This window comes from Squalius cephalus (genome assembly GCF_949319135.1).
Source record: "Squalius cephalus genome assembly, chromosome: 25".
Taxonomy (NCBI): Eukaryota; Metazoa; Chordata; class Actinopteri; order Cypriniformes; family Leuciscidae; genus Squalius; species Squalius cephalus.
This window is the reverse complement of record NC_137146.1, coordinates 15835753-15860753: the sequence shown is the minus strand read 5'-3', so window position 1 is coordinate 15860753 and position 25001 is coordinate 15835753. Positions and strand designations below refer to the sequence as shown.

General features: G+C 37.8%; 2 protein-coding genes across 4 annotated transcripts; one reads left to right on the top strand and one right to left on the bottom strand.

Annotated features, from left to right (window-relative positions):
- Positions 1–2124: 2124 nt before the first annotated feature.
- On the bottom strand, positions 2125–14953 carry rdh10a (retinol dehydrogenase 10a). The gene is made up of 6 exons (XM_079863582.1): positions 14073–14953; positions 12772–13007; positions 5322–5420; positions 3994–4139; positions 3536–3667; positions 2125–3440 (listed from the first exon to the last, which is right to left on the bottom strand). Exons 1-6 carry the CDS (start codon positions 14359–14361, stop codon positions 3317–3319), a joined length of 1026 nt encoding a protein of 341 aa, XP_079719708.1. The 5' UTR covers positions 14362–14953; the 3' UTR covers positions 2125–3316.
- A 2295-nt stretch (positions 14954–17248) lies between these two features.
- Positions 17249–22499, top strand: cUnh8orf89 (chromosome Un C8orf89 homolog). Of its 3 annotated transcripts, XR_013820119.1 has the most exons (8): positions 17249–17547; positions 17744–17783; positions 18376–18485; positions 18888–19023; positions 19095–19190; positions 19319–19374; positions 20753–20987; positions 22441–22499. XR_013820119.1 is itself a non-coding variant. In XM_079862418.1 (7 exons), exons 1-7 carry the CDS (start codon positions 17340–17342, stop codon positions 20890–20892), a joined length of 783 nt encoding a protein of 260 aa, XP_079718544.1. In that variant the 5' UTR covers positions 17249–17339; the 3' UTR covers positions 20893–21072. The 3 variants fall into 3 exon arrangements, 2 of the variants coding, with proteins under 2 accessions (XP_079718544.1, XP_079718543.1); XM_079862418.1 differs by lacking the exon at positions 22441–22499 and having other exon boundaries at positions 18891–19023; positions 20753–21072; XM_079862417.1 differs by lacking the exon at positions 22441–22499 and having other exon boundaries at positions 20753–21072.
- Positions 22500–25001: the final 2502 nt, after the last annotated feature.

The following is a 25001-nucleotide window of genomic DNA, read 5'->3' as shown; positions in this document are numbered from 1 at the left end:
GTTTTCAGAGTTTTAGTGCCGGTACTACATTAAACTACTATATATTATGTTGAAAATAATGTATGGGGGAATATTTGTGCAAAAAGTGGCCTACATTATTTTAAATATATCTAGTCAGTGACAGAGTGCAAGCATATTCGTGCAAGCATAACAGCTTCAGAATCATGAATATTTTTATTCTGGTGTCACTATTGTCCTGTGCATTGGGTATCCAGCACCATGTCCAAGCCTATTCATTGACACCCACAATGTATCAAATTTAGCATTTTAATCAACAGTAAAAATGTTTTAAACCTTTTATCATATGTATCGCATTAATATCGTATCATGAGTTCAGTATCGTGATATGTATCGAATCGTGACATGAGGGTATCATTACACCCCTACCATTTTCTGAATATACTTTATACAGTAATATCAATTTAACTCAATAACTTTCCAATGGTATTTAGTTTGTGCTTTCAGAGGGCATGCATTTGCAGGGTGTTTTTTTTTTGTAAAACGTGGACATTTCCAGAGACGATACGTCTGGTTACCCTCACCCATAGCTTGAAAAAAATGTCTGATATGGAAGCATGCTAATGACATTCACACAAGGAACTAGATTCTTAAACTGCATCGTTTGAATTATTTAGTATTCAAATGTTTGTGTTTTTGAAAGAAGTCTCTTATGCTCACCAAGGCTGAATTTATTTGATCAAAAATACAGTAAAAACTGTGGAATATGATTACATGTTAATGTATTTTTTGAAATGCTTTATTCCAAATGCTTTATTATTTTCAGCATCATTACTCCAGTCTTCATTGTCACATGATCCTTCAGAAATCATTCTAAAATGCTGGTGCTCAATTATCAATTATTATTGATGTTCAAATATTACTTAGCCTCAACTTTACAGCGTTTTAAAAACACAGTGCTCTTGCACAAAACGCAACGCATAAATGTCAGTCTATCAGGTTTATGCGCAAAACTCCAAAAAACACATTGTTTGCAGAGACCGAATGAATAGTACAAAAATTCTTAGACCTGGAGCCTCATTTATAAAATGTTGCGTAAAAACCATCCTACATTTGATCTAACGATTATTTTTCAAATGTGCGTATGTGATTCAGAGAACGAACGTACGCATTTTCCTCGCTTACAGATGTGAAATCTATCCCCCGATTACACAGACAAGGTTTAAACTATAGTCCCAGACTAAAATTCATGTGTGTACTGTCTTATCTGAAGGCAACTTTCACTGACATATCTTAAAATATGTCAGATCCATTGTTTTGTCTCAAGATGCACACCAGTAATGTTTATTCTAAGGCACTTTTATAAAAGCTACTTAAATGTCCTAATTAAACTAAGGCCTAATCCTGGCTTAATCTAAACCCTGTCTGTGAAACCAGACCTATAAATCGCAAATCATCTTGAAATTGTGCGGAGATGAATGGGCTTGTAATCCACCTAATTAATGTCATCAAAATATAAAATAACTTCAGTCAATGTCCAAATCCTTAACTGGCATTTACTATGACTTGTTTTCTGGTTCACCACGCCCATTCAACATGCAATAGGTCTGTCATATTTTAAAATAACTCCTTGTATATGCAATTCACTGTTTTTGTGACACTGATTCATCACCAATGAAACACTCGAGCAGTAGTAGAAGTGTAAATATGAAGCATGGTCAATCACAAGCTAAGCAAAAGAGGAAAGACCTCCTTACTTCCTGTGATGCATTTTCTCTCGAGGTAAATGCATTTCGTAATCCCTTTCACAACTAAGGATAACAGGCATTTTGGCTTGAATGGAACATCTGAGTCAAACAATTTAACCCCAAAGTCCCACCCATATGCTGTATGATGGACAATATTGCTGCTGCCTAAAAGTGAAGTGTCCTTCTGTTCTGTGAGCTTTTAGTTGCAGTATGTCATGTTTCTTGCGCCTGTAGAAGTTATTATAGGGATGCACTCAGGAATTTACTTGCTAGAAAAGTTGGCAAACACTAAAACCTTCGCTTTCTGTGCCAAGTTCCTTAGGAATTTCTGGCATTTGCTGATATTTTGCGGTTGCTGAGAGTCAGGCTTATGAAAAGACACGGCGGTTTTGACTGATACACAAAAACCAACAACAAATAATCTAAATCATTTTATTAATTTAAGTTAGGTAGAGACACTAAACATTGGAACCATGTTGTGTGCTCCTATATAGAGCACTCTTTAGGAAAGTTACAAAGAGTATTTATGTCATACTGTTAACAAATGGCAAACATGAAGAGGTAGAGATTTTAGGCTCATCACATGCCTATTGGAATGTAGTTTAAACTCATGTGTTTTGTCATTTTTTTGCCTAAACATACAAAATATCTCAATGGTTCAGGTTTGCATAAACAAAAAGGAAAAGCATTAAATTAACAAATGTGAAAATGCATCATATTCAGATGATGACAACATCCTCATGTTACTCAATCCCATTTTAAATTCATTTTAGAAATTGCATAATGAATCAATTATATAAAAAAAAAATTATGTAACCAAAACAGTATTTTTCAGTTGATGCACAAGTTCAAAATGGGCAACGTACTAAATATATTCAATGACAAGAAAATCAGGCCATCCCTTTAGATTGACATTAACATATACAAAATACCATATGCTTCTGTAGATTAAAAAAAAATAAAATAAACTTCTTTCCCACCAGCAGCTGGAAACAGACCAGCGTTTTACCCACTTCTCATGATGTCAACAAAAAGAAATGAGGGGGGAGAATGCAAAATATTTTATCTGTAACATCACATGGTTCATAACTGGGCCCTTTCGAACACATGATCTCCTGCTGCTGCCTTTAATGTATCGAATTGGGGAACAGAGTGGCGTGGTGCCACATTGAACGGTGTAGATAATGTTGGCAGTGTAGAGGAAAGTAAATACAGTGCATGTCTACACACAAACGAAACAAAAAAGTGACAAGAATTTACTGTTCGTACAGTAACATACTGTATAGTTTCACAAAGACGCTAGATAATGCTGGTGACTACATTACGTAAATAGTTAATTACTGAATAGCTCATGTATGATTTCAAAACTATTGACACAGTATATAGATGGAACAAACTTTAATAAATGACAACACATAAAATCAACAAATAAATCCTTAGTGTAGTACACAGCTTTCTTTGTTCCAGAGGAACAATATGGTAAACCTTTGCATCTGCCAAATGCAAGTGCACCAGTCTAAACGCAGTCTTTTCACTTCCATCTGCCCTCTCAGTGGTCTTATCCTCATGCGGGTTAGAAATGTACCCTTGTGGGTTGGAAACGGCGCCCTCTAGATCCCATTCTTTGCCTCGTTGTTGTTCATCGCCTCTTTCCTCTGAGCGAGGAAGGGGTACATGCACTTATCTGCACCCAGGAACCGGTACATACACACGATTGCTTCGAAGGGCAAAATGCTATAAAACAAAAACAAATGGGAATGTGTTACTACTGATTGTTCCGACAATCTGGAAGCATTTCAAACTCCAGTTTTGAGACCACCCATACCCACCTTTTCATAAAGTTGACCATGTATACAATGCGAGGCGTGCAGATCATGGGCTGGTCTGTCAGGATGGCCCTCATGGACTGTGTCACACAGAACTCTGGCCTCAATGGAGGGAGAAACGGCTCGATCTCTTTCCTGACCAACCCAGGCGGAAAAAAAAAAAGAAAGCAAACATGATGATTAAGAGTCGTCTTTGTTTAATAAAGTCAGCCCAAAGTGCTTAGCCAGTCAGAGCAAGTCATTATTGAGTGGAAACAGATCCAGCATGCACCTTATTCAAGTGGAAGCCCCTATTGTGCGCATGAAAACCCAAGCTGACAGTGACATGAGAGGCCACAAGCAAAGCTACCCTGACTGTTGTTAAGCAATGTCTACTCGAACTAGATACGCATTGTGTCGTTCGCTCCTTTAGTGTCCATCTGAAACCCAATCTTAACATTTGGACGGCTCCTTTCTTTTACCTTATTCTGCATCCTCTGAACATGCCCGTGTCCACCAGGTAAGGACACACCAACGTCATCTTGATACCGTCCTTCTCCGAAGCCTTGATTTCGTGGCTCAGGGACTCGTGGAAGCCGATGGCACCAAACTTGCTAGCGCAGTAATCCTGAAACCAAGAGGAAACAGAGTTTGGAGAACATTAATCAAGCTTCCCGAGGCAGTTTTCCCTGTAATAGCATGGGAGCGCTGGGATCTACGGTTTCATTAGCATTCTTTTGTTGTGTATGGAGTATAGGTAGAGCCGCATGGGAGGGTTTTGATGTGGTTTGCGGTGAACGGGATCTTCAGAACAGAGTGGGCAAACACAGATGCGTGTAGATAAACACTCTGGAATAAAGGGGCTCACAGCGGCTTGAGTCACTCCAATAATGCGAACCATAAAAAGTCACATTCAAGGAAACATAATAGGTCAGACAGTGTGATTGGGCTTCTGGGACCCTTTGAAGTGAGAGTAAAGATGAGGGCTTGAAAAATAGAAGTACACGTACAGCTAACAAAAAGAAAAAAAAGAAAAGTAATGTTTCCCCAAAAGGCTGCTGGGAAAAATGACACCAGTTTGGACAGCAGTGAAAGAAGAGGATTGTACATGTGCTAGACTCCGAACTCTAAGAGATCCCTCATATACACAGGCTGGTTTAACAGATTAAAAGTGACTTTAATGCTACACCAGCACCAATGAGAGATATCATTTTGGAAAAGTGTTTAGCAATTCTGTCTAGCAACATGTAAAGAGCTCAAACTGAACCGACAGATGGCGACCAATGGCACTTGTGTTTTGTTGGATCAGTGCATTACCACAGTTGCCTTCGGTCTATGCTTGTTTTCGCCAATTGAACACGTTCGGTTGACGTTTGTTGGGTCTTGGAATGTCTAAGAAGTGACAGTGCAGTGTGAATTAAATATATACACGCACATATTAAATCTTTTAACTGACATCTGTAATTCAAGAGTTGATATATCAATTGACTATTACTTCAAAAACACATTTTAAAAAGTACAGACATCTCTGTACCCATTGGAGTTAATGGAGTAAGTGCACAATATTCACAGCATGTGTGAACCCCCAATGGATCATGGGAATTTTGTCTATGCAGCAGGTAGGCCCAAAGAAACCTCTAAGCATCTCTCAGTGTTAGCATGCTCCTTAATTGGCGTGGAGTGCTAGGCGTGCTGTGCGCCGCGTCGAATTTCCATGCCACGGCGAGCCAACGTGCTGAGACTCTCCAAACACGCTCTCTTTTTATTTCAGTCTGCCAATAGATTTATGTGATGGATGCAATGTACTAACCTCCACACCAGCTGTGCTGAAAAGGCCCAGTGAACTGGCAACTGTCACAATGTGGCCATGGTTCATCTCTAGCATCTTGGGAAGAAATGCCTTGGTGGTCTGGAAGAGGAAGAGAGAGAGAAGAGAAGGGAAGGGGGGGGGGGGGGGGACAAAGACAGTTATTTTGCTGTTGCTGTTCGTCTCTGCCAAAGCCCTTTGATCCGTTTTTTTTTCCTCCTCCCTGACTAATAATTCACTGAGACTAAACACTCATCTCCCTCATCCTGCTGGGGGAGTTTAGAAACACAATTCCATTACAGTCTTAAAGACCATTTACAGGGAGCTTGCTTTCCACATGCACTTAAGAGATTAATTTATGTACAGCTCAATTTGTTTTGGTAGTACTAGTTTTTGAGAAAGTTTTCATTTCCGACATGGAGGTTTAACTTGGATGGGAAGCAAACTACTTTAATGGATGAAGTATTGCACCAGACTTTGGTCTGGTTTCGTATTGGTCTGAAATGGCTTATTAAAAAGGTGAAAAGACCACTTGCAAGTTCACAACAAGTGGTTTGTCTGTGGTTTCCTTTTCTCACAACGAGTTGGTCCCAAGAGTGGCATCTCAGTATCAAGAGCACAAAGCCAGAGCGGCGTACTCACTCACCACTGTCACCACAATACGGCTAAAGACCACAACACCACCGCTGTAGGTCAACAAAGATGGGAAACAAACACCACCTTTTAGCCTGGATTACACATTAGCATTGGAACGATTAAAGGAAGTCCACCCGATAAATATGTAAAAATAAACTAAAGTTTTGTTAACCACTGTGACAATCAAAGAGTTGAACTAATCTTTTAGGTTTTGTAAACCATACTGAAAAGATCCTACTCAAAACAACACAGTCCATAAAAAGTCACATTAGTTTGTAATGACGGGTGCAAATAAATGCTTTGTTTCAACTTGGTTTAAAATGTAGAAGATTAATACAACAAGTTAGCTTGTCGTTAGCTTGTACTAACTGAACACTTCTGGACTAGATTTGTTAACGTTTTTCAGCTGCTCTGACATCTTGCCTGGCTGTTATTGACAGTTTCTTTCATGCAATGAATCAAAGTCATGTTCCACTTTCGCCGATCCCGGCTGGACAAAAGACAGAGTGAATAAAAATGAAAAAAACCACACACACACAATCGTGCCTCATCTTCCATTCTCTTCAGACCCAGAGGAAGTGAGGGGGTGGACACAATAATGATGAAAAACATGACCGGCGTCATCCATTTACTGCTCTCTTAGAAAGGATTTGCCGTACAAGCCCCACAGAACCGCCTGTGGCTTTACAGTCAAACCTCAATGGAACACGAAGCATGCTATGAAAAAGAAAAACGTGTGAGTGCCAAGAACAACAGAGCCCCTTCCAGAGGCCTTCAATGATATCACCATTTATAAACATGCCCAGTTGAAAAGGACCTTGGCCACGCTTGAGAATGGTACTATCTTGCACGGCTCTGTGTGCATTTCACACCTCTGCCAGCCGTCTCAACACGTCATCTTGACATGTTGAAATATGGAACTGGAATATCTCAAATTTACTTCCACTGACTTCACTCTCATGAGGCAATCCACTCGTGCAATTGAGCGCTGCGGTCCACATGCTATGCATTTAATCCCTGACGTTAAGAGTAAACTGTGTATTTTTCCAGTGCATTAAGTGTAAAATTGCTCTTAATATTCATCTCATTGTGTTGGGGGTTCCTTCAAGGGAGCAGACTTGGACCGGTTTGAATCTGTACTTGTGCCTTGCATGCAAAACTGATGGTAAGTATGCGTGCAAATGAAGCATTAGGATAAATTGGGCCTGTAGTGCACAAATGCCAACATCTTCCAAATGCTGCAATCTACAGTATTAAAATGTGATTTGGAGAGTTTAGACTATGTTCTGCTGCCAATAAGACAGATTAGACTAGCATGATACGAGACAGAAAGTCAAGATTCAGGCAATCGAAAGTCTCTCTTGCATCTAATGGGAAATACGTTAAATTACCCTTGCTAAGGAACTTGAAGCCATTCAACTTGCACACTGGAATAAAAGCTATGAATGAAAATGTGATGTGGAGAAAGAGACAAACATTCATTAACATGGGAAAGCATTTCATGGAGTCGTTGGATAAGGACACCATAGAAGTTAATTCAATCTACATTTATTTGTGATTTTTGTCGTATCAAACACTATCAAAAACTTACTGAACACGGACCACCTTGGATTCTAACAATTAGGCAGTTCAAGGGTGGAATCTACCAAACCAGCAACATTACAACCTTAACTCCTTGATCGATCAAACTCAATGTTACATGTAGCTGGGCTGGTAATGTTGGGTTTGATTTTGGTCAAGAAAATAGGCTGGTAAATCAACCCAATGTTACCATGACCAGTCAAACTCAACATTAGTCAAGTAACTGGACTGGCAAAGTAACCGTGCTGGTAATTTTGAGTTTGATTGGCTAAGAAACTAGGCTGATAATGTTGGGTTTGATTTGGTCAAACAACTGGATTGGTATTGTAATCAACCCAATGATTTGATCAAGTAGCTAGGCCTGGCCAAATCAAACCGAACATTACCAGCTCACCCCCTTGACCATTAGTCCATCACCCCATAATCTCTGAACTTGCACAAATGAGCAGAAATGGCTGAGTCTTTGTAAAAACCCAATCCGCTATGGAATGAGGGGGCCAGCACTGATGTGGGCATGGCCTTGTTGACCTCTCAGACACAAAATGTGTGAAACCGAACAGAAGTTCATGTCTTAATTCATAGCTTCCGTAATTGCTTCTCAGCGCCTGAGTTTACGCTAAATTAACTTCCAACAGCAGAGAGCTTCCTTGGCCCTTGCAGTGGTTCTATGCCTGTTGTGCTCTCTAATTGATACAAGCGCAAGTGCTTTGCTCATCACAAAGCTCTTCACAGCTGCCGTGTCAGCCTGGATTAGTGCTAATGTTTGACCAATAGGAATATGCACAAATATTGTCACACATAATAGCCCAGATGGCCGTTAATTAGAAGAAAGTGGACCGACCAGAGAAATGTAGCAAAGCATTGGCCAGATTGATGTACAGCCCTCAGAAAATGAAGTGGGGGCTAACTCATACGCTGCTACTGTATCGCTAATGTCTCATTAAAATGGGGGGGCTGGATCTATGGAATCAGTTTGAAAACCACAATATGGAGCAGTTTAACCTTATTTAAATAAGCCAAATAAAGCCACTGGTGAATCTTGTTGGCTGGGAGCTCTTCAAATATAAGCAGCCCCAAATCAAATAACGGGTACAGGTGCACTGATCTTGAGCAAGACCATCTAAAACTACTCAAGTAAGACCCTTCTGCCTGGCTGCACCCTTTCTCCTGGTCTAGCAGGAATGCAGGCTGGAGAACTTGGCTCCTGTCGGTTGGCATCTTGTCAAGCTGATCCCTAGACAAGAAAGCAATTGTCATATAAGTGGGTCAGGCAGCAGCTCCCCATTACCAGCAAGCTTGTGTACAAGACTCTCTATCCCTTGATGCTTTTCTCTAGGGACAGCCCTGAGTCTTTTGCTTCAACCACGCTCACTTAGCAACTAGGAGGCTTTCACGGACACCATTGCGCCCAGGTGTGGAATGCACTGCTCAGATATCGCCTATTATGGGGTCAACGTCAGAGAGGAAAAAGAGAAGCTTACTTTGATCAGCTCTGCAAATCTGACTAGACACTAAATCTGGTCATTTGCATCACTTTAAATTTTTACTTCGCTAAGTACCAGTCAGTCCACCACAGTGCCACTCCTACCGGCTATTCTCAAGACGGTCTGAAGAAAACTCACTGGTCCTGGGACTCAAACACAGCTGTAAGTACGGAAAGAGTGAAGGGCCTCAGCTGAGCACAGACAGCCTGGAAGAGATAATGGCCTCACTTCCTGTTGGCTCCTCCAGTTTTGTTACATTCCCACCATGCTATCCAACAAAATAAAGATGATGTCCATCTGGAGTTTGCCCTTCCCGCCTGAAGAGTTTCGAAACACAGCAGACCGTTGAAATGAAGGCGCTGAACCGGGTGCCAGGTCGTGTTTAAGACTCTTTAAGAGGATGACATGGACCTGTTGTGAAGACAGGCTTAACTTCACTATGACCAGAAGAAAGGATTTATATAAAAGTAAAAAGATTTGGAAGGCAGTGGCTACAACTCTCTGAAAAATACTCAATGGATAAAACAAATACCTGAAGAAAAAAAAAGCAACAGCGTTTGCGATTTATTCTCGGCCCAGTATGGACAAAGAAATGGACACACCTGGAAGCCATATTAGCACATTATGGACAGCTTAAAGACCCCATGAAATGGCTTGACCAGAGTTTTCTTGTCTATGTTGACGCATTTCAGATTAAAATACATTGGGCTGAACACACAAAGATTATATTTTAATTATGAAAATTTCAATATTAAAATTAAAGTTAGTTATTTTCCATCATTGACTTTTTTAGCAGAGATGGAAAAATCTGAATGCAGTCTGTCATTTTGACAGATTACACTAAAGGTGATATATTGTAACTTTCCCACCCATGTCTAGTTGGTGGCGAGCGTGCATACAATTGCAAAAAATGCCACGGCAGCAAAGTGTGAAAAGTTTCTTCACATGGCCAAATAGTTGTGACAAACAGGCAACGTTTGTAATTTCAGACAACCACAAATGGATAGTTAACCCAAAAATGGAAATTCTTTCTTCTCACCCTCAAGTTGTTCCAAATTTGTATGAATTTATTATGCCTGCTGAACACAAAAGATGATATTTTGAAGAATATGGGTAGTCAAACAGCTGACGGTAGCCATTGACTTCCATAGTATGGAAAAGAAATACTATGGAAGTCAATGGGGCCCATCAACAGTTTGGTTACTGACATTCATCAAAATATCTTCTTTTGTGTTAAACAAAAGAAATAAATTCATACAGGTTTAGAACAACTTGAGGGTGAGTATCTAAGTAAATGACAGTTTTCATTTTTGGGTGAACTATCCACTCAAGTCCATGCAGACCAGGAGGAAGGTTTAAGTTCAGGCAGATACAGAAAGTTGATTGAGTTTAGTTCAGTTCATTTGTAACATGTTTTGTTCATATTTTATTAGTAATTGTATTTTGTAATATTGTGTTGTTCATATTTGCCTGTTTAGGCACAAAGGTGGTGTTTTAATGGCCTCCACTGTCACTGTGGAAAAAAAACAGTGGGACCCTGTCCGTCAAAGTTACGGACAATGAGAAAGTCTAACGCAACTACTGAAATGTAAAAAGGGTTTATCCCAGACCTACTGATTTAAGTGTCAGCGCTAGGTATCACATTAAGCATGCATATTTAAAACATCCTTTCTGTACAAAACATGGCAACACAAAATGAGTTGTAAATAAGGAGACGAAAAAAAAAAAAAAAGTGGTCTTGCAATGTTACAAACCACATGCAAGCAGCAACCAATTAAGAGAACATGTTTGTGTGAAAGAGAAAGAGGAAAAGCAGTGTTGGTGCATTTCTATTCAGCTGGCTTGTGGCTTTAATGACCACATCCTCCGCTTGGTATTCCTTGCCTGTCCTTAATGATTAAGCGCTGCTTTCATCATAATCCCCCACAAGAAACCATGCATTGCATAAAGCTTAAGCAAACAACCAAAAACCTTAATGAGAATCCCAACTCTACCACTAACAAGTGCATCTGCTACAGCACCACTGCGGCTTACACTGAACAACTTCCAAGTTAAATAAACAAACAAGTGAAAAGAATAAAAAAAATATAGATGGCAAACAACATGCTGTTAAACTTAAGCTCAGTTTGTGTCCAGGCATTTTCATGCTTCATTAAAAGGACTTCCAGTGTTTAGGATGTGCTCATTCACATTTGCCAATTTAATAAAATTCTTCCCTTATAAAACGAAGCGTGATATCGTAATGTGAGATCTTAACACTCCAAGGCCATCAAAAAACATTTAGTCAGTGTAAAAGGCCCTTCAATATTTATTAACATATTTGTTTTCCAGGGGGTCTGGGGTGATGTAAGCCCTCACCTTGAAGTTCTTCCAAACCTGTATGCATTTCCTTACTCGACTGAAAACAAAAGCCGCTATTTTGAAGAATATAGGTAACCATAACCAAAAACAACAGTTTTTCCATACTATGGAAGTCAATGGGGTCCATCAACTGTTTGGTTACCCATATTCTTCAAAATATCTTTTATGTTCAGCTTGAGGGTGAGTAAATTATGATTTTTATTTTTCGGTGAACTATCCCTTTAACTGTCCTGCCGTGCTAATCATTAAAATATTAATACCCCCAACAGTCACATGCAAAAACAAAACAAAAATTCACAATTCTCCACAACGTGACTTTAGCAGCATGATTTAAAACAAACTGCCCTACTACAGCTCGCCCCACAAGGTGGTCTCAAAACAATGCAAACTACAGACAGGCCTTTTACGCATTTACTGGAAAGAGGTTAATTAGCGAGGCCAAGTGAGAATGGACTCGTCCAAATGGTACTTCCCCAGGCAGGATGTGCTCTTCAATGGGCTTTAAATTAACAAACCAAGGGAGAGCAGATTGTTCCTGGTGATCTTACTAAACCCCCCTGCTGGAGTTGCCTTGCTCAGAGCTTGTTTATATCCACAGATCAGGGAGCTTTGGAGAGGACAATGTTGAAACGACAGGGGGCACGTTAATAAAACCTCTCTGAGTGGAAGTATGGTTTTAAGATCAGTTCTGATGTTATAACTCACAGGGACTGAAATTGATGAAGTCAGGGAGGGTAATCTGATCCTAGATCAGCTCCCATACTGATATTCTTCCTGAACGCGTGCCAGATCCTCATAATCTCACAGCCTGTGGATGTCTACTTTTGCAGTACATCCAGACTGAGCCGTAAATATTAATATTGGCTGCCACAAACAAAGGAACGAATGGAAACAAATGGATGACAGACTAAAAGAGAAAGGGCCAGACAGGACAGGGGTGATTACATGAGGAATATGCTAAACTTATTGGAGTGTTTTAAGGGGGGGTGGCCCATCTCAGATGACAGACATTTGTTTGCACTCAACACCAGATGGATTAAACGACTGAGCTTCTAAGTGGTTGATGTTACTGATTTTGAAAGAATCAACAGTGCTTTTTTAGCATACAAGTCAAAATTTCAAACTTATTATGAACATGCATGGAGCAAAGGATGTTTGCTTTCCAACTTGGCTCAAGCACAAATACCAGAGCAGAGAAATGAGTACGTGCTGAACAGATGGGTGCATGAACAGTGGCATCATGTGATATAGCACAATCACTAAAAGAGGACATTCCTCTGTGTTTTCCCCACTTAAAAAGAGCTATATAGTTGAAGCACATTGACTTTTAAATGTCTGGTTACACTATTGCAGTATACAGTTGAGCAGTGGCAAAGTAAAACTAGACTCACCCAGAAGTGTGCATGGCAGTTCACCACCATGGTCCTCTCGATCAGCTCATCGGGGCATTCCAGCAGGTGGTGGCCGGACACAACACCAGCGTTGTTGATCAACAAGTCCACTTCACCGACCTCCCTGCGCACTTTCTCCGCTATGGAGTACACGCTCTCCCTCTTGCCCACATCAACCACGTACGTATACACCTGCGGCTGAAACGGAGGGACCTCTTCCACGCCATCGACAGCTCCTTAAGAGAAACGCATTAGATCGTCATCATCCGAGATGCAGAAAACCACAACTTTCCTGTGCAACTTCCTCAAGCTTCATTTGATTCCAACAATTGATTTGATTCAGAGTCTGATAGCATTTGGGGAAAAATCTCCACCAAGTAGCCAATTATATTTTGAATGATTATTTAACCAGGATAATTGCAACGATAGGCAAGACTACAGCCTAATATTTAGAGATGGACCGATAACTGGTTGTTTAATATCAGGTCTACCGATAGATGGCACCAACTGGTGGGTCTCTAATGAATATCACACAAAAACACCATTGCACCACTGCGTTCAACAGAAAACAATGGTGTTCATAGGTAGACAAACTTATTTGATTATATTGTTTGCATAATTACACAACGTTTAGAGAACGTTTAAAAAAATGATAATAATTGACAACCCAGAGCGCAACAACGTAAAGGGATAGTTCACCCAAAATTGAAAATTCTGTCATCATTTTGTCGCCCTCCAGTTGTTCTAAACCTGTATGAGTTTCTTTCTTCAGATATTTTAATGTTGGTAACCAAACAGTTGATGGTAGCCATTGACTGCCATAGCAGGAAAAAAAAATGACTACAGAAGTCAATGACTGTCTGGTTACCAACATTCATATCTTTTGTGTTCAGCAGAAGAAATTCATACATGTTAAGAACAACTTGAGGGTGAGTGTGACAGAATTAAAATTGTGTGAACTACCCCTTTAAATGTCAATAATAAAAATAAATGAAAACATTTTATACTATATAATAAATATTAAATATAATTTATATTAGAATACTCAACATAAAATATTATGTTTGTAGTAGTCATATGATGATTATTTAGCTATTATGCCAATAAGGGGGTTAAAGTAAAAAAAAAAAAAAATGGTTCTGCTTATTGGACATTTTGTCTTTATACATCAAAGGCAAACATTCAAGACTACACACACACAAAACAAGCTTAAATACCTACAAAGACATAAACCTACCTATAAGTTGTCTGGGATAAATATATTAATTGGATAAACATAAATGTTAAATCCTCCTATTTACCCTCTTTGGACATCGGGTTGTCTTCCTCTCTGTAGATCTGTCGCACCATCTCCGCAGTCTCCTCATTGCTGTGGCTGTTGATGTCCCACAGCACCAGTGTAGCCCGGCGCCGGGCGAACTCCTTCGCGAAGAGCCGCCCAAGTTCGCCGCCCGCCCCGGTGATCAAGCACACCTGTCCCGCTACGCTCTTCTCCTTCGGCCGTATGAGCCACTTGAGTCCGGCCATCACGATGGCCCAGAGAACTTTCAGAATGACCACGAAAAACTCCACGGCAATGTTCATCATCATGTCTAATGCCGTTGCGACTTTGTTTTAAATAAAGATGAACGTAGTTACACCTAAAAGACTAAACAACCTGAGTTTTGCTGGTGTGCTGCTACCATTAGCACTTAATGTATTCTTTAACCATCCGCCTATTTAAAAAGGCAATGGGGTGAACATCCAATTAACCCCAACTGTCAAACAACTACTAATATACATATATAGAATCGTATTAGATAACGCATTAAAACTTCAGAATATAAGCATCACACATAAAAGTACTATTTTAACGCTTCAAGTGTGGATAAATACAGCCGAGTCTCCCACCAGCGAATGCCCGTATGAAAGCTATCGTATCCCGGCACGGATGCGCGCGACGGCTGCCAGTGAGAGAACTTGAGACAGACTCCAGCCTGATCTCTTCAGAACCGCTGATGCTCCTCGCGCTCTATTTAAACCAGCCCCTCTCCACAGGACCCAACAGAGTGATTGGCCCAGATGCCTGATTAAAATTTACATCTATTTAAGCTGTGCATCAGCAAATTTACATCAGCTGTGGACGTTTGGGAAACAGAATGGATGTGTTATAACAGTGTCTGACTGTGGTTGTATTTTCAATGCGTATAGACGGATGTTTCAATTAATGTATTCAATGCATATCAATGAATATTGTGCGATTTTCTGTGGTTTTTACTTGGAGCAAGTACAAGCAAAATGTGTCAAATATGCAAAAAGGTGTACATTTGTGACAATGAAATGTGTTATGAGCCCACCTTCACTGAAAAGATAGTTCTTAAAAGAGTAGGCCACAACTTTGCAATAAGTTTCCATTATATAACACGGGTTAATGCATTAGCTAACATTAAAGGGATAGTTCACCCAAAAATGAAAGTTCTGTCATAATTTAGGCTACTCACCCTTAAGTTTTCCAAACCTGTATGAGCTCAACACAAAAGAAGACATTTTAAAGAATGTTGGTACTTCTACATTTATTGACATCCATAGGCTACTAGGAAATGGCTACCGTCAATGTCTGGTTACCAACATTCTTTAAAATATTTTATTTTAGTTCAGCAGAAGAAAGAAACTCAAAAAGGTTTGGAACAACATAAGGGTATGATGACAACATTTTTGGGTGAACTATCCTTTTAGCCAATACATTTGTTTCAGTATTTATTTAAACAGTCAGTCACTGGATGGCTTTAATCTGGACTTTCTAAGATATCTATCTCAGATGCTGGGTAGCTCATGTCTTCACTGCCCTCTACAGTTCTTTGCGTTCAGAATTAGCAGTTTCTGTAGCAGCCAGGAACACTATCAATGGCACATCTGTAGAAGTTTGTGTAAGTCAGAGTAAGCAACAGCCGTCATTTCACCGTCTATAGACCCAATATATTATGAGTAACCCTTCTAGCCAAAATAACCTTGAGTTTGGTTACATGTCGTTTTTGCCAAAATAACTTGCGAGATGTATGATATTCCATCATGTAAGCAAAGTAAACAGTGATTACAAGGTGTTTGGTTTCATTTCTTCACTCATTTCATTTCTTTGTTATCTAATTGATGACTAGTCTATTCTTGGGCTATGGTTTAGACGTCTATTACATTTTCACTGATAGCCCAAATATTGCCTTGTTTTAGCTTAGACCTCTGGGCTGTGTTTGGACGGCTATTAGATGTCTTTTAAACGCAAAATTGCTTGCTGGGAAGACTATAATTTGATGTGTTTTGTTTGATGCTTCTTAGTTTGATGTGCTCTCTAAACCACGGTGCATAGAGAAACATCCAGAAACTTACAACTGTTAAAACTCTCAACAGCAGTTCAATTGATGTGAATGGATGTGTGCTCACTGTGGTCCCTCGTTCACTATCTTCTTCTTGGTCTTGCTAATGTTCTGGGAGAAGTTATTTTCTTGGCACATAACTGCTAGTGCTTCAACCTCACTTGAATCATTCCATTTTTTTTGTTCAAAACTCCCAGAAAGAGAACAAACGCAAGTGTTGCTGGGGGAGGACACTCATCAGTCTGATAGGGGAACGAACAGTAGTCTATTATTAGTATGTAAAGGCTTCTCTGTGACTTTTTATATAATCATTGCATCTGTGACAAATGAATTATGCACCCAAACAGCCAACCAGCTGACACAGGTTTTAACCCATGAACAATGTAAAAACCAGTGAATAAATCAATGAAGCATTTGCACTTCAGTGTCTCAAAATTAGTCTTATTTGCAAGTTATTGGAAGCCTCTGTACTTTTTAGGTGTAAACAGATGTGCCATCCATAACTAACCTCTATATTTCCAGATTTAGTTATGAACAGCAATATAAACAGATTACTATGGGATCAGTCATCCTTAAACGTGTCATATTAGTGTGCTATTAGCTAATGCCTTTAATATCTAAGTTTTCAGGCATGTCATGAATAACTAATGAAAGAACCGAAGCAGATCTGTGTTCCTTCTTCCAAGAAATTTGAAGTAAACTGCCTTTACAAAGCCGCCACCTGTTGGACTGGCACTGTAATTACACATGTATTTTGGGAAGTGCTGGTTAAATTCGAATTTTAAGCATTCATAACATTAGTTTTTATTTCAATACAGTAAAAAATATAAGTAGGCTACATAAAATAAAATAAAATGCTGTATTCAGCATTTTTACATTCATACATAAATCCAAGCTATTTTTCTATTGTTCATGCTGACCCCACTAACTCAAACCAACAAACCGCGTGTGGTTTATTTATATACACGTGTGCGATTATTTGTAAAATCACATTTTGAGTTTACCTTGTCACTAAATTCTTGTGTCACGTGGTTTTGGTAGTAGTAACTGTGGCAACGTCGACGCAATAGACTATCCGCTTCCTTTTTTGTTTTTTTTATTTTTTACTTTTATTGACCGATATAGGCCTATATTATTGAAATAATGCCCGTAATTATTAGTGTACGCCTACTTAAACGTACTAAAATTACGTTATAGTCTGTCTGACATCCAAAAGTGGAGATGAAACCTAATAGAGTCGTTAGACCCAAACTGATCTCACTGCCAGTGCCAACTGAATATCGTCTGATAATGAAGGACATTACAGACGCGCGACCCAGTTGTTCTTCCAACTACATCTCCAGTCCTCCAGTTTCTGGATGCTACACGTCTGCGGAATCCAGGATGAATGTTTTCTCAGCGAGGGAGAAATATCCATGCAGCCCGAGCTGTGAGTCATTTACCGGCTACTGAATGCAGGGCAGATAAAGAGGGCAGCTTAATAGTTAATGTCTCTTCAACAATATACAATAATATTCTCTTGATGTATTTATAACGTTTAATTAAACGTTCAGCATGCTGAAGAGTCTGTAGATAATAGTCTGTATCTGGTGTTTTATTAACATGTACATTTAATGACATTGTAGATTCCAGGGATCTAGAGCATCACAGCTCTATTACTAATGGGTGAGTAAGTTACACTAACAAAACCATATGATTTTTAGGATATGCTGATAATGTTGTTGTTTTTGTGTACGTTCTTTGAAGAACTGTATCATCGTAAATTAAAGGGAAAGTTCACCCAAAAATGAACATTTTGTCATCATGGCTACCTAAGTTGTTCCGAACCGGTATGAGTTTCTTCTGTTGAACACAAAAGAAGATATTTTGAAAAATGTCGGTAACCAAACAGTTGATGGGCCCCATTGACCTCCATATCATAGGCCTAGTATTTATTTTTTTCTACAATGTGGAAGTCAATGGCTAAGTTGCCGTCAACTGTTTGGTTACCAGCATTCTTCAAAATATATTAGTTTGTGTTCATCCGAAGAAAGAAACTCATACAGGTTTGGAACAACTTGAGGGTGAGTAAATTATGACAGCATTTTCATATTGGGTGAACTATCTCTTTAAAATGGCAATCATTCTACATTTTTGTCAGTTTTTACCTCATATGAAACTTCCAGAGAAACCTATGCAAATATCGAGATGGTTTTGGGTCAAACCAAACACTTACAAATGGCAGAATGAATTAAACCAAATTCTACATTCTTTTCAGGTCTCTGCTTCCATTGTTAGCCAAAGACCGTGAAATAAATATTTCTGGACGTCATTTATTATTTGATAAACGATGGAGAAATGGAACGTGCGTCACTAATGAAATAAGAGGTAGGTTATTTCCCTCTTTCCATTCATATAAATCATGCTGGATACACATATTGTATCATTATTGTTAATATACAAATGGGTAAATGCCAAGAGAAAGTGTCTTAGTACTATGTGTGTATTCAGATTTATGATACTGTCACATCATTATTTGATGAGATGGAACAAATGTGTAATTGGTAGTTTCAGTGGGGTAACCAGTAGATGGCGCTCACAACATTCACACAGTAATATTTTGTTTGCAGCAGTTAAATTTATAGTCTATTGGCATAAAACAATCTCTTTAGATCTAAGTAAATTTGGTCAGGGAATGCTTTTGCAATTATTTTAGATAAAAGAGGTTAAATGGCCACTTTCTCAGGAAATTTTAAAGGTTTGTAACATCAAAATGTTTCTTTTTCCAAGCAGACAGAGTTTTGATTAACCACAACCCCACAAGTCCACTTTCTCAGGAGTTCCATGTTTATCATTCTCACAACTTAACCAAATTTGCCTACCGCAAAGAACTTTCCCCGCGCGACCCAAGACCACATATTTACGGGTGAGCTCTTCAAAACTGCTTGCGATATTATGATTTTCTTAATTTACTAATATTCTTTGCATCAATTCCAGGTCTGATTATTTGACCTCACTTCCATCAGTTCTGTTACCGGCCACCACTCCATCTGTCAGTGGAAGACTCTGTTTATCTCAAAACTATAAAAACAGGTAATACCATTTAATAACATAAGGTAAATAACATTTATTCTTTGTATTTGGCTATGCATATGTGTACTGTTTATAGTATATTTCACTCTCTCTTGTCTTATTCCTTGCATTTCTTTTTTTTTTTTCAGGCCAAGGGTAACAAACAGAGTCCGCAATCTCTTCCCTGTTGGTGCTAACAACAAAAGTGAGCATTTCTTCTTTATCAAGTTAGCAGTGATTAACTGATTTATTGTCATTTACTATGTTGATAACTATGGAATAAAACACAATGGAATAAAAACATGAATAAAACATAAAAAAGGTAATTGCAACTTTTTATCTCTCACAATTCTGACTTTATAACTCGCAATTGTATAAACTCACGGTTGCAAGGTATAAAGTCCGAATTCTGAAAAAAATAAAATAAAGCCAGAATTGTAACTCACAATTCTGAGTAAGAAAAAAAAGTCAGAATTGTGAGATAACAAGTTTTTACTTTTATTCTGTGGCTTAAACAAGTTTCCATAGATAACACTTCTAAGTAGACTATTGTTTTAAGTTGATTTATGTCAGTTGGTGCGGGTAAACTTAGCACATCGTATGTGTTATTTAGATGTTTTCTCAGTGTTTAACAGGTGAGATCTCTCGCTTCACTCCTGTTACAGATTCACAACACAGACATTTATGAATGTGCACATGTGCATGTGTTTTCATGAGCTCACAAACATTACTTAAAGGGATAGTTCACTTTGAAATAAAATTTTGGTATGTTTTAGCTTACCTCAAGGGCATCCGAGATGTAGGTGTCTTTGTTTCCGCAGTAGTTTCAATTTTGATATTTTTAAGTCAAACCGTTCTTGTCTGTCAGTCATATAATGCAGGTCTATGGTCACTGTCTCAAAGAGCATGCACAGAGAAGTCCAAATTAAACAATTCCCCATCGTAAGTACACATTGATGGCCTAAGACATGAAACAAGCGGTTTGTGTGAGAAAACGAACAGTATTTATATTGTTTTTACCTCTTGTACACTTTCCGGCGCTTGCGCAGACTAAGCCAGAACGCGCGCACACGTCACACACCAGGAAGCGTGCGCGCCCTCAGATCACTTGGACGTGGTTGTGTACAAGAGGTAAAAACGATATAAATACTGTTTGTTTTCTCACACAAACCGCTCGTTTCGTGTCTTAGGCCATCAATGTGTACTTACGATGGGGAATTGTTTAATTTGGACTTCTCTGTGCATGCTCTTTGAGACAGTGACCATAGACCTGCATTATATGACTGACAGACAAGAACGGTTTGACTTAAAAATATCAAAATTGAAACTACTGCGGAAACAAAGACACTTACATCTTGGATGCCCTAGAGGTAAGCTAAAACATACCAAAAGTTAATTTCAAAGTGAACTATCCCTTTAACACTTAAGTACACACATACCTCACGTCCTCCCTGCCAGACACTAGGCCTTTATTGAAATCCCCAGTCTTTTGTATGAGGCGAGGAGAGTGTTACCTGTGTAAACCTGAATAAGCAAACTGTGCTCTTGTCTAACCAGCCTGTGGGCCGGTAATTGTTTTTCAGGCCAGTCGTACCCTGATCCACACTTGGGTGCCTCAGCATCTTTTGTTCAGAGGCTCACTGAGATTTCTTGTCTGGAATCAGAAACAGTCCGGCAGGAGAAAATGAAGAGGCTTAGAAAGATCAATAGGCAGGACTCTTAATAGGAGTTCATTAGCCAAAGAGGAAACACATGACGCCTGAAATCACAACTGTGCCAAAGACGGAGCAAATAAAGTCAAGGGGAAAAACCTGAGAGGTACCGAGTGCAGACACTTTATTATAACTGATCACAATACTTTATTATAGCTACAATGAATGTAAAAAGTCTACACACCCCTTTTAAAAACAGCTGGTTTTTGTGATGTAAAAAATAAAACAAAGATAAATCATTACAGAACTTTTGCACCTCTAATTTAAAAGTGACAACCCATGCAATACCACTGAAAACCAAAAGTGACACATTTCAGAGAAAAATTATTAATATAAAAACTGCATAAGTGTGCACACCTTTTTAAAACTGGGTATGTGGCTGTGTTAAAAATGGACAAATCCTCTCCCGTGGCTTCGTGGGATAGTGAAGTGACCATCGAATGTGCACTTCGGAAGTAGTAGGTCATCCAAAGACTTTTCGCCTACTGTTTTGTGCACACTGTATAGGCATACTGCATACTATATACTACTCCACACACAGAGGAGGAAGCGAAAGAGGAGAATATGGACGTGGTTATGCCAAGAGAAAAGAGGCCACCTTGGCATGGCCATTTTTGGTTACAAGACCGTGAAAAGGGTCGTCTTTGATCCTCTATACAGTACCTGTAGACGACCGTTGTTACGGTCTTGTGACCAAAAATGGCCATGCCAAGATGGCCCTTAAAAAGGTGTGCACACTTATGCAGTTTTTAATGGCTTACAAAAACATTTCCAAGGCATTAGATATACCTTAGAACACAGTGAAGACAGAAAGTATGGCACAACAGTGACATTATCAAGAACAGCGTGTCCAGAGGACAAAGAGAAAACTTGTCAGAGAGGCTGTCAAAGGGCAACATTAAAAGATAGTCAGCTCTTTCTGGCAAGTACTGGTTACTCCCTACATGTGACAATTTTTACATTACATATTTTTTTTTTTTTTTACAATTTTTACATCACAGCTGTTTAATAGGGGTGTGTAGACTTTTTATATCCACTGTAATTATGAAATAAAAATGGTGTTTGTAGAGACCCATTACATTTCTGGTGTAAAACTATCAGGGATTGTTGAATTTGATATCAAATTCACTTGAAAGTGTATTTTGTATTCGCCAAGAATAACTGCCTTAACATTGCCTTAAACTACAGCACTTATATATGTTGTCTGTCATGTTGCACATATGGAAAAAATGTGTTTTGTGTATTGCCTTGTGTAATCACTTGAACTTTTTAAGAAAGTACTTAATGTAATTATGATCATATGCAACAAACATTTATTTGTCGAAGCAAGAAGCAAGTTGCTTCATCATTATCAAAACGTTATTTTATTATAGTGGCTGTTGTAACTGCACTATTAAACAATATGAAACTGATATGATATTTTTGATTCATATTTCCGATAGTCTTATATACCAGCCAGTAGCAATCACAAACATTGGCTGCTGTGTGTTTCAGCTGATAACAGTGTTCATTACAGATGCAGTAGTTGAATGCAGCTGGCAGGCTGTGTCTTTGTGCAGGTTGTCTTAGAGAGCGTGAGAGAGCTTCATTCTACACCAAAGTGTCTTTTGTCAGAAGGAAAAGGGCCAGGTTGATTCGGTTCAAGACTAGGTTGGCACATTCTGGGCAGAGAGAAGAGAGATAATGTCTTTTGGCTTCAAGACTTTATTACAGGAGCCACCTGCAATGAGAAGCAGATCATTATTATTATTATTAATCAATAAATAAATGTAATTGTATCAATTTTTAATGGTAATGATTTCCAGAGGGTTGATTATTATTATTATTATGAATAAATAAATAAATATTTTGTTTAAATTGTAATGATTTTTAGAGGGTTGGTTATTATTATTATTATTATTATTATTATTATTATTATTATTATCATTCAGTAAATTAATTACAATATTTATTTGTTTAAAATGGAAATTATTTGAAGAGGGTTGTTTAATAATTTAATCAATAAATTAATTAATAATAATAGTGTAAAATGGTAATATTTATAGAGGGTTGTTTCATTATTATTTATTTTCTTATTATTATTCAATAAATAAATAATGTAATTTTTGTAAAAATAAATAAATAAATAATGGTAATGATTTATAGAGAGTTGTTTATTGTTATTATTAATCAACAGATTAATTACAGCATTTATTTGTTTAAAATGGTAATGATTTATAGAGGGTTGTTTCATTATTATTATTATTCAAAAAATAAATTATATTATATATATTTTTAAATAGTAATGATAGAGTTGTTTATTATTATTATTATTATTATTAATAAATGATTACATTATTTGTTTGTTTAAAACGATAATGATCTATAGAGGGTTGTTTATTATTATTATTATTATTAAGCAATACATACGTTTATTTATTATTTGCTTTATTGTATGATGTTTAGAGGGTTTTTTATTACTATTAATAATAATGAATCATTAAATTGATTAAATTATTTATTATTTGTTTAAAATGGTAATGATTTCTAGAGGGTTGTTTATTATTATTATTATTATTATTATTATTACTAACCATTAAATGATTTATTTACTTATCTACATGTCAGTCTGAAGACTTTGCTGTAATCCAAAGTGAGCAAGCTGCTCAAGTACTCTCAATGGCTTGTTTTGTTTTTTGTTTTTTTTTCCGCGAGTCCTGGCTTTAGTCAACTTTAGTCAATCAAAATGACCCGGAACAAACAGTCAACAAAGAGTCCTTTAATAAAAGGCTGCCGTAGACCTGCCCACAAGCGCATTATCATTTCAGTTCAGCTCCTTTTAACTCACTCCAAATCAGCCTGACTTACAGTTCAGAGCTATTATATAGCTCTGTTTCTCCTCTTCGAAAGTAGTTTCAAACTTAATGCCTATATTTTGAAATACTTGATAATCGTTATAAAAATTTGAATTAGAATGAGGACCTGTGAAATGATGAAAAGTATTCATGTGCCTCTTTAGTGTAGATATTTGGCTTTTGTGATCCATAAAATGACCACTGGAAAGGAATGCGACCCAGTCAGGTTAATGGTAATGATATACTTCAGTAAGTTCACTCACAGAGAGTAGACAGTGTCCTCCTCTATCTTCATGAATCTGAGAATGGAGACGGTGCCCAAGCCAAACCTAAAGTCAAAGCCAAATCCACAAATCAAAAGGCCCAGATTTGGCAAGAGTTTTGAGGGTTTGCTCAATAGAACGGTTCAAAAGTCCAGTTCAAAGAATGACTTTGATATCAGGTGACATCAATATGTCCACTATAAAACATAAGAAACCTTTTACAGTTGCTTTAGTATCATTTTCTCAGGTAGGTGGGTGTGACTTTTCTTTCTTTCTTTCTATTTACTTTATTAGGACACATTATTGGTCGTATTGTGAGGGATTCATTATATTCCAAAAGAAAAAAGGATGTCTTCTTTCATCAAAATGTAATAACTTGCTCTGTTTCTGAAACGACTTTAATCGTTGCCCCACATTTTTTTTTTTTTTTACTCAGAAATACCTGATATTTCATCAGTAAAAAGATGTGAATGACATTTCACCTTGAATTTAAACAATCTGAATGGTTTGAATGAAGTTTGTTTTGGTTCAGAGATTACCAGTTAAAAAAGAGTTGCAGGCATCTTGAGATATTGGTAAATCATAATTATGAAATAAAAAGTCATAATAATGGCGTAACAAGTCAAAATTATAATAAGTCATATTTATGAATTTGAAACTGACAAAGTGTCAAAATTGACATAAAAAGTATATACATAAAAAAAGAATTATGACTGTATCAAAATTTTGAAATATGAATTAGTACCTCTCCTATTTTAAACGTTTTGTCATAATTGTAACTCTTTATGTCATATATGACTTAGTATAGTTAATAATAATATATAATTTGGACTTTTTTATGATTTGATTATGATTTATTGAAGCATTTACTTTCTTATGTTGCAGAAATGAGCTTCCAATAGTGTCTGATCTTAAACCCAAATAAAAATGGATTAAAGGTCATTAAATATCTGATATTTTCTTATATCTTAATTGAATAATGTCATAATTCTGACTTTTCGTCTAATAATTTCAACTTTTTAT

Coding starts and splice junctions, on each gene's coding strand:
- cUnh8orf89 (XM_079862417.1), top strand. CDS start 17,340: ATGAAACCTAATAGAGTCGTTAGACCCAAACTGATCTCACTGCCAGTG. Junction 17,784..18,375: donor CACAGCTCTATTACTAATGG/GTGAGTAAGTTA, acceptor CATTCTTTTCAG/GTCTCTGCTTCCATTGTTAG. Junction 19,191..19,318: donor TCTCAAAACTATAAAAACAG/GTAATACCATTT, acceptor TTTTTTTTTCAG/GCCAAGGGTAACAAACAGAG.
- rdh10a (XM_079863582.1), bottom strand. CDS start 14,361: ATGATGATGAACATTGCCGTGGAGTTTTTCGTGGTCATTCTGAAAGTT. Junction 13,008..14,072: donor CAACCCGATGTCCAAAGAGG/GTAAATAGGAGG, acceptor GTTTCTCTTAAG/GAGCTGTCGATGGCGTGGAA. Junction 5,421..12,771: donor ACTGCCATGCACACTTCTGG/GTGAGTCTAGTT, acceptor TTCCTCTTCCAG/ACCACCAAGGCATTTCTTCC.